Below are 9,742 nucleotides of genomic sequence, written 5' to 3'. Positions count from 1 at the left end.
GCCATTTACAGATTCTTGTGCCAGCCATGTATGTTGGGTGTTACTTTATTGGCATCTTAAAAAAATAAAATATAAGTCTCTCTCCCAGGGTTTCTCACTGATACGCATCATTTCATTCACGCATGATGGTTACAAATTAACAAATGATAAATAGTCCAATTTGTACCATGTGATCTAAATGGTCCAATCGCTTTCCAACACGAAGTCCGGGTCGCTTATAACACGCATGCGTGCCAGAAATCGGTCTTCTTTGCCACGTTGAACACACTGGCAACAACTCCAAATTTTCTCTGTTCATCAGGTTGGAACATGATGAAGATCGCTTGCCTATTACTGGCCCTTGTGGCTACAGCCCTTTCTGAAGAGATCACGGAAGATAATGGCGTCCTTATTTTGACGAATGGTAACTTCAAACAAGCTACTACTGACAACGAATTCGTCCTGGTTGAATTTTGTAAGTTTTGATTTCTCACTGAACTTGCGTCGTCTGTTATATTTTGCCAAGTACCCCGACCTTTTCATTCAATTTTATCAATGTACACCATTTGCTTTTTTTCCCAGGGCATCCTCATGTCATGGAGATCCTTCAGGATACCATTTGATGTGAAGGTTTAGTTTTTGAGAGGAGTAGTTTTTAGGTAATTATTTGATATCTGCCGGTTTAATCACTGGATAGACATAGCAAGATGGCGGCTAGCCTTCTTCCGGTTTGTGAAGATTTCCCTGATAAAAGCTTGTGGCTGACCTAGTGACCATATGGTATATACATGCCCGTTCACATCAACTTGAAAAAAGGTTCCTTCGGCTGAGCTTTCATTTTGCAGCGTAGTGTTGAAAATGCTCATGGATTGAGATGAATTTAGTTGGGTCATATGGATGGGCCGGCTAACCATCTGTCGATTGATAACTTTTTTGGTCGGGTTGCGCAGTACTGACTATTGTATCACCAGGTTGTGTGAAGATTGTGCGTAATATTGCCACTTTTTAACGGGAATTAACGTCATGACGCAAATGGCAATAAACGCGCAGAAGGACTGGCATTTCAATATTGTGCAGGCTGGGGCGACCCTAAATGATAATCTCATGCTCGTCTGGGACATATTTGTGATGTGGTTATAGAAGTGGTAGGCTCAAAGGCAAGCATTGTTGGATTTCAAACTGTCAAATATTTAGTCCTTGGAAAATAATCCATCAAGTGAACACCCAAACTTCTTGCCATCTGTGCAGCATGTCGCAATCACCAAAACAGGACTAAGTCACAATCACCAACCACTTAAGGGGACAATCACATTGAAAATGATGCAGTGGATGGATTCAATCCATCTATGGCCTATAGATGCTAGGTCACCATCCCTGTCACTTTCAAAAGACCTCATGTCCAGAAAGGAGGCAGAATCATGCCAAGCCATACAACTCTGCCCTCCACATCGCTTTAATACCAATCTGTACAACAATCTGAAGAAAGTTGTTGTCACGGTGTTGAACATTACACCCGGCATAATCAATGTGCATGCTGCTTGCCTCTAGTGTGTTCCAGGTGTTTTCCAGGTGTTTTCTGACATGTGGCATATTATGGGATCAAGCTGCCTGCCATCTGTTGATTAGATGTATGTAGGTTTCTCTAGTTAAACGTGTGTAACAAACATCTCCTAGTCCTGAACTTATGAATACATTTGACGTGTCTGATAATACGTCAATCAGTACTGTAAAATTCAGCGTGTATCCCTTGGTAACCAAAATAATAATGCTAGTAATGAAGCCAACAGTGTCAACAAGCTGCATTGGGTGTGGAGAAATTTTCGATATAATTCGCTGTGGTATTTTTGTGTGGATGAATACATTGTTTCTTCTGCTACAATTCATGGATGGTGATAAACTCTTTCTTCTTGCTTATCTTAACTTTCTTTCCACACTCATAAATTCAACTTCGATTGTTGTTTCAGATGCCCCCTGGTGCGGCCATTGCAAAGCTTTGGCGCCAGAATATGAAAAGGCAGCTGCAACACTCAAAGAATCTGGCTCGAAAATCAAATTGGGCAAGGTTGATGCAACCGTTGAGTCTGACCTTGCACAGCAATACAAAGTCCAGGGATACCCAACCATCAAATTTTTCAGAAGTGGAAATGATATTGAGTATTCTGGTAAGTGTTCTTGGTATGATGATTTTATGTGTTACAATCTTGAAGGGATTTGCATTTACACAGAGCTAAATCAATCAAATATGTGGCGATTGACCTATTTTGATGTTCAAAGTTCACTCTCGAATCTCTCGTCCAGTTACACATTTGACCATCTCTTCCAGCTAGTGCTCTTGTCCGTCGATTATATCCATCCAGTCTGATTTGGTTTGGAAAATCCACTCAAATACCAAAGTGTACATGTCATTCTACTCGGAAGTCTCTGATCGAGCATTGTTCAGAAATCTGAAATGTTTTGATTTAATCTGCAGGTGGTCGTACTGGCCCTGAAATTGTCAACTGGTTGGAAGTGAAAACTGGCCCACCATCCAAGGATCTTGCCACTGCTGATGAGGCTAAGGAATTCCAGGAGAAACATGACGTTGTTGTCATTGGTTTCTTCAAGGCAAGTATAAATCTGAAATATGAAGATGGTTGGCCGCAACGTGAATTCCATTTTGATGTTGATGAAAATGATCGAAAAATATCGTATGTTTATCTGCACTGCCCTCGCATTATCATTCTTCTGCGCGAAGACGACTAATTATTCATTTCTAATCATTTGATTGTTTATTTCAGGACCCAGCCTCTGCTGACGCCAAACTGTTCAACGAGGTTGCCAGCTCCATGGACGATGTCCGGTACGGAATCACATCCCAGGATAGTGTCTACACTCACTACAAAATGGATCAGGATGGTGTCATCCTCCTGAAGAAGTTTGATGAGGGACGCAAGGATCACGACGGTAAAATGGACAAGGAGGAACTCACCAAGTTTGTTAACGAGAACAAACTGCCCCTTGTTGTTGAATTCACCCAGGAAAGTGCCCCCAAGATCTTCGGTGGTGCGATCCAACAGCACGTGCTCTACTTCCTCAGGACAAAGGATGCAGACAAGGAAGAAAGACTTGCAGCTTTCAAAGAAGCAGCTACACCATTCAAGGGAAAAGTAGGTTTTGACTAAATATCCCAGTGTTTTATCAGTTCTGCACAATTAGCTTGTCTTACATGCATGACACCAGTTTGGGGACTGAACAATGTGATCTGTCACTGATTATGTCTGGTGACTTCTCTTCAGAGTAGATGGCAGCATGGGTAGTTGCAGATGGGTCGAAAAACAAACATCTCCCCAAATAATTGGCTTGAATGAATTCTGGCGTGTGGCAAAGTAAACCGGCTGGACCAGTCCTATCTTCTTACTGTCATTTCAAGCATGATTTTCAGGTATCAGAGTTATTCCTGCACCTGATTAGCATGTACCAGACCAGAAGTCCACAATGACACTTGGGATTTAGTAACCGATTGTTTCCTCCTCAGGTTCTGTTCATCTACTTGGACACCAGCGAGGAAGACAACAAGAGAATCATGGAATTCTTCAGCCTGGAGGAGAAGGATGTGCCAGCTATCCGATTCATTCATCTTAAGGATGAAATGACCAAATACAAGCCACCAACACCTGATCTTGATGCTGCATCAGTCAAGGCTTTCGTCCAGGACGTTGTTGACGGCAAGGTTTCAGTACGTGTTGAAGATTTTCAAAATATCTTATTTGAACTCGGCCTCTGGGCTATAATTGAGCACCAAACCTATAATCACAACATTGTCTTCCATGAGCTTGTGTTTATAATTGTATTTAGAATGATTTACCTGGATTTTGAAGTGTCCTTTGGTTCAACCTTTCCTGTCCTCTTTCAGCCCCATCTTGCCAGCCAGACCCTTCCAGAAGACTGGGACAAGGAGCCAGTCAAGGTGCTTGTTGCTGATAACTTCAATGAAATAGCCAAGGATCCCAAGAAGGATGTTTTTGTTGAATTTTGTAAGTGGTTCAGTATGAATTAAGTCGTGTGTAGGCGACAGGTTTTCTTAAGTCCAAAGCATCCAAAAATACTTTCTTTGCCAGAATCGACTGAGGTATGAGCTCAGTTTGGAGAATTCACTGCCCAACTTGCTGTGCCAGTGTCTTGTGCTGATAGTACCTACTTCATTGGGACCTAAGTAATAGGTAAATTTGACAAAGACGAGTATTTTCACTGACTGACTTCGTCATCTTACTGTATTCTTCTCCTTTAGATGCACCGTGGTGTGGTCACTGCAAACAGCTTGCACCCATCTGGGACAAACTGGGTGAGAAATACAAGGATAGTGAAACAGTCGTTATAGCTAAAATGGATTCTACTGCTAATGAGTTACCTGACGTTAAGGTACAGAGCTTCCCTACCATCAAATTCTTCCCCAAGGGCAGTGATAAGGTAAGTTTATATGGCTTGCCTCATTAGTTGGCACACACTTGCACTTGAACAATTAGCGTGTTCGAAAAACAGAGCAATCCTTTTTCCCATCAGAACAGAGGACTGTAGTAGTGTATTCTCACCCTGGGAGAAATTCTTGTAAAGCAAAACACTGATATTCGGAGTATTTTCAGTCTGAGCTTCTGGCAATATCATGCACACTTGCGTTCCTCATCTAGGGTACACTTACAGGATGTACACTGCTGTCATAATCCTGTGGATGAACATGAATTATTTATCATATTCGATAATATCAATAAACCTCTCATTCAAGAAAAGAGTTGTTCATATGATACCTTGGGGCCTATTGATTTAAAGTTCACCGCGGCTCAAAATAGATTCATCAATAAAGAAAGAGGTTGAGAGGACCCTTGTCATTGGATGTACAGTTCGAATTAGTATAGTAGAATTAGAATAATCCCTAACGAGATGTATTCCTTTCGAGTAGCGGTCCATCCTTTTGACAATTCTTGGTGTCAGTTCTTTGTATTTAGAATTTGTATCTCTCTCGTTCCAGGTGGTTGACTACAATGGTGGCCGAAACTTTGAAGACTTCGATAAATTCTTGGAATCTGGCGGCAAAGAAGGAGCAGGAACACCTGATGAAGATGTAAGTTGATGGTCTCTATTACAATCAATATTGGCCAACCATCATCATAATAGTAATGCAGATCCCGTTGATTTATTAAAAGTATGTAAGCTAAACATGAACAGTTTTGTTTCTTACTTCTTATCCTACCTGCCCTGAACCTCCTTATTTTTGTAGCCTAAATTGTGAGCATAGCATAAAATCCTTTGATCTCCATTCTTTATGTTAGAAACATCCCAACTTTCTAATTTTAACCCCCTTTGACTTAATTCTTTGCAGAAGACTAAAACCAAAGTAAGTCCTGTTTTAAGAAGTCCGATGATTACTGCACTTGCCTTTTTAGCGATTCTAGAGTGGCATATTGTGTTCAATTCCTTCCAACAGGGTATTTTATTATCGGTGTCAATGTCTCACCTTCGCTTCTTTGTTTGTTCATGTGTGATGATATGCATTTCAATTTCTTCGCTTATACTCGGTTGTGTTTCTTATCCTTTGGGCAAAAGGAAACTTCTATGGGATAGTCATTCAGTTAGAGAGAAGACATGGGCAACCAACAGACAATGCAATTGAAATCTCGAGAACGCCTACACTGGAAAAACCCACCGCAGATGCTATATGAGTTTATTTTGACCAATTGTTCGTTGACGCCATCCATGTTAGCATCTTGCTCAATACCTAGTTCAGTAAAGCAGCCAAGTTCACTGAATGTGCTAGCTATGATAACCGTCGTTTTAGGTGAACAATAATCATTTCCAGCGTGAATTGGATGATCAACCAAAAACTACAATGTACTACTTGTCTACCATACATACCTTCTTCCCTACCGTAAATCTTACCTTTGGTTCATTTACATGTCTTCCTGGGTTTTCTGGTATTAGTCTGAATGATTCCCACACATACATGTATACCTATCAAATGTGGAGAAGGGTTTTATACTTTCCCCGACTTGACTGGAATGGAAGAGGATTTTATACATGTTCTTTTTTCCACACATTTTAATACCCAACTAGATTGGAAGAGGATCATTTTCATTTAGTCCTGTCTGGAATTTGTCTTGTTGCATAGCAGCATAGCCCAAGATCTTGGTTTCCGAGGCATTTCAGTTGTAAAAACCTCAAGAGAGGCGTTCCATTATCCTTTTGTTCAACAACTGTTTAGGAGAAGTTTTGAAGTCTTGCGTCTTGCACTTTGTAGGAACAACAAGACGACTTGCCAGTAGTCAAAGTTGTGGTAATCAGAAAGAGTCTTCTGTATTCTCTTCAGTTGATATCTCTGTCTTCTCTTGACCTCACAATCAACAGCCTCTGGTTCATGTTCATTTAAAATTTCTGTCGTTTAATTACTTTTCTTTAAAGATTTTGAAACGAAGCCCATCTTTGATATTTCAATGTTACTTTGGTAAACCTCAATCTCCTTACAATTCTACTTTTCTATTCAATTGTTTATCTCTTATTTAGTTTTCTACATGTACTTCAACATGTGCTTTAACACTCTCAGAACAGAAGTTGTTCGTTCTTTGTATAAAGTGTTGTGTACTAATAAGACTTCACATACGTCCTGTACCAGTATTTAAGCTTTTCAGGAGCCACAGCCTGAAAGAGAAGTAACTGTGAGATCATGACAGTGACCACTGCTGCTACAGATGGGTCAGTCAACCCCCTTGCAAAACTGGTGCAAGTAACTGTCTGTTGTATTCCATTTCATGTTGCATTTGTTTATGAATCTGACACACTGCTTTCCTTGATGTATTTGCAGGAAGAGGAAGAACCAGAAGAGCCTGAAGATGCCGGAAAGACAAAGGACGAGTTATAAATGTTCACCAACTTAGCTTTTTAAAATTGTCAATTTCAGTAGTAAGGAAATCACTTGTAAAGTTTTTCAATTTAGACGTTTTGGACCAGTCGTATCGGACGTTGTCAAACCTAGTATGTTCACATTCCTTTTGCATTGTTCATTGTCATGGAAATAGAATGGGGATATCTTTTCGGGCTGGGATCCCTCCAGAACAGACTATCTATGTATAAATCATTTCTCGCAGATCTTCCGGCATAGTCTGATCTGGAGAACAAGAAAGCACCCCGAGGACTCCTGGTGTTCACTCTGTCCAAGTCCTGTTAGGTTAAATTCAGAATGAAGTTGCCACACAAAAGAGATCCCGTATTGTTCAGTCTAAATGTCAAAGATTTCTTATGTGACGTGAGATCATCTTGAGTCCTTGGAAGTTGTGTAGCTGCAATGTTGTTTTAATACAGTATTTTAGAGTAACAGAACTTTTATTAGTTTTGTATAAAAAAAAACAAGATAATGTTAACGCAAGCATCAGTTATTGTGCATGTATTTATTTACACCATGTTTTAGGGTTGTGTGCTTTGTAATGCATAAAATATTTAAGTTGGTTTTGCGGAGTTGCTCATCCTTGTCTCTCACTTGCTTTAACTTCTTTGTTAATAGTCAACACTTGACTATCATGATCATTTTGTATCCCCTGATTGTTCACTCGGAGATAATCCCATTTGTTGTCGGCAGTGACTTTATCTTGTATCAACCTGACGATCTATAAATGTAACACTACAGATGTGGTTCTTTAGAGCATTTTATTAGAAACTGCACTTGTTCTTGGAGTGATCTGTTAAATAAGATATTTTTGTTAGGTCATAATGTTCAATTATGCTACTCCCTACGTTACGAGTGTATTGTGCCTCCCATGGCATTTTTCTTTATAGAAAACGCTTCGGTTGGCCTTGGATGTCAAAGGCCATGGAACTCCTCGGCCAAGTTACAAAAATATACTCCCAGTTCAAAAGGTACTTGGTAACATGTCCAATTTGTTAAAACATCTTGGCTAAAATCCTCATGAAGATCATGTAATTGAAAGCGGAGGCTTATTGCTCAGTGTGTTCTTTATTTTGGCTGTGTATGACGGGAAATCTCGTCATGTTTTAAAATCAATTGGAGCAGTGAAAGAAAGATCCAATGGAATAAATTTATTAATAAAAAATATTTGATTGTATTGTTTGGTTGTCTGGTTGTGGCAGTCTTTGTCATTACCGTATCGCATTTGGGAATTTGGCTGAAAATTGTGTCAGTTTTGGCTGACATTATTTCAGCCGGTCCAGTCAGTGCAGACGGACAGCCACATGACGGCTGGATGATGTTACACAAAGTTCTCACCCAGACAGTGACGAAATCCTATTCAGTCAAGACAGGACTTGGTGATCGCCTTACCCATGACTGACTCCACTGTGATCCAGTCCAGAGCATGTGCAACCAGCTGTCTTGGCTCTGGCAGATCTTGTAAATGACAGATTAATAGCTTGGCCAAGATTACATAGATTACATCACTTGGATGTAACCTGGGGGAACCACACGAAGCTACTTGCACAAGCCGAACAGCCTTGATAAGACAAGGACAATGGACTGCAGGATGTCCTCATATTTGTCCTAGAATACATCCATGCTCTCACCAGACTCTCAAAGGAGTCCACATGGATCCAAGATCTTTGTCCTTGTAATTGGAAACCCGCACCAGCTAGCGTATCTGCCGGCATTTATAAGATTGGTGATGCTGCATGAATGATGTCCTCCCATCACAAAGAACCACTGGTGTTAAAATGGGACAGCAGCAGTGTTCAACTCTCAAACAGTGCATAGCATGGACCGATTCAGCTACAATGTCCATACCTACTGTAAGGCTGGCGTGGACTGCTCAGTTTGAGACCATTGCTCCCCAATAGTTACCCCTTGGTCCTGTATTTCCTATGTAGATGATCTGCGCAGACGTTTTAGTTGCCCAAGTTGGGAGACCACTCACTTGGACTGGCCATGTCACACTTGAAAGGCTGTGTATTGGAAGTCTCAAGTTTTATCATCTCTCCAAGAAAGCCACCCTGTATATGTGGTATACAGTATAAAACCATGCCTGGTCCAAATATGAATGTTAGTGCCCATGATCATCACTGGCCATGATTATGGTTCCTCCATCTTAACAGCAGGATGGGACGGCATAGATTATGGTGAATGCTACTTCCAGTTGTTTAGACAACCAGAGCTGGGTTGTTTAACAGTAATCTGTCATCGTAGTTCATTAACGTGACTTGATAAACCATATTACTTTCAAAGAGAAAGAATCCAGCCAATACTTTTACTGGAGAGTGATCACCTTTTGCACTGAATATGCTTGTGTCTTCTTGTGGCAGATAGTCTTTTCACATGTTTCTCAGACATAACTTAAGCCAGCCTCTCGCTCAACACTTCTGTATTAGTCCAAGGGTTTATCTATTACTTGGCCTGCCCTTCATGACCAAATCTGGTTTCCATCAGTCGCGAATGAAAGATATGCCTCGCACAACAAGATTTATTGCCTTTTCACTGGACACATGATGGCTCCCACTCTAGATGCAGGTCCAGAGATCAAGAGATGGGGCTTATATCGTTCAATTATCTCGATAAGCAAGACATGGAATAAAATAGGGCTGTTTTTGTTCAACAACAGCTTGGATGGTCGTCTATAACTTGTTATGTTTCTTATGGTTGAAAGATAGAGCATGTTGACCACAACTCTGCTTTGTAGGCCCAGCCATTAATGAAGAACATATTCTCACAGTGCAGCTTTCACATATTACACAGAGAATTCTGATTTCTGTGAAAATGATAGAAGCAGCAGAGTGCCAGTCTTAGAAATGTCCAGGA

At 40.6% G+C, this 9,742-nt stretch overlaps 1 protein-coding gene across 2 annotated transcripts; it reads left to right on the top strand.

Annotated features, from left to right (window-relative positions):
* Window positions 1-238: 238 nt before the first annotated feature.
* On the top strand, window positions 239-8,053 carry LOC135494979 (protein disulfide-isomerase-like). Of its 2 annotated transcripts, XM_064783360.1 has the most exons (10): window positions 239-454; window positions 1,944-2,141; window positions 2,450-2,583; window positions 2,757-3,125; window positions 3,494-3,694; window positions 3,872-3,992; window positions 4,247-4,425; window positions 4,982-5,074; window positions 5,333-5,347; window positions 6,809-8,053. In XM_064783360.1, the coding sequence occupies exons 1-10, from the start codon at window positions 310-312 to the stop codon at window positions 6,863-6,865; spliced, it is 1,512 nt and encodes a 503-aa protein (XP_064639430.1). In that variant the 5' UTR covers window positions 239-309; the 3' UTR covers window positions 6,866-8,053. The 2 variants fall into 2 exon arrangements, with proteins under 2 accessions (XP_064639430.1, XP_064639439.1); XM_064783369.1 differs by lacking the exon at window positions 5,333-5,347.
* Window positions 8,054-9,742: the final 1,689 nt, after the last annotated feature.

This window comes from Lineus longissimus, chromosome 1 (genome assembly GCF_910592395.1).
Source record: "Lineus longissimus chromosome 1, tnLinLong1.2, whole genome shotgun sequence".
NCBI classification, from domain to species: domain Eukaryota; kingdom Metazoa; phylum Nemertea; class Pilidiophora; order Heteronemertea; family Lineidae; genus Lineus; species Lineus longissimus.
The sequence above is the reverse complement of the archived record's forward strand: the minus strand, read 5'-3'. Positions and strand labels throughout refer to the sequence as shown.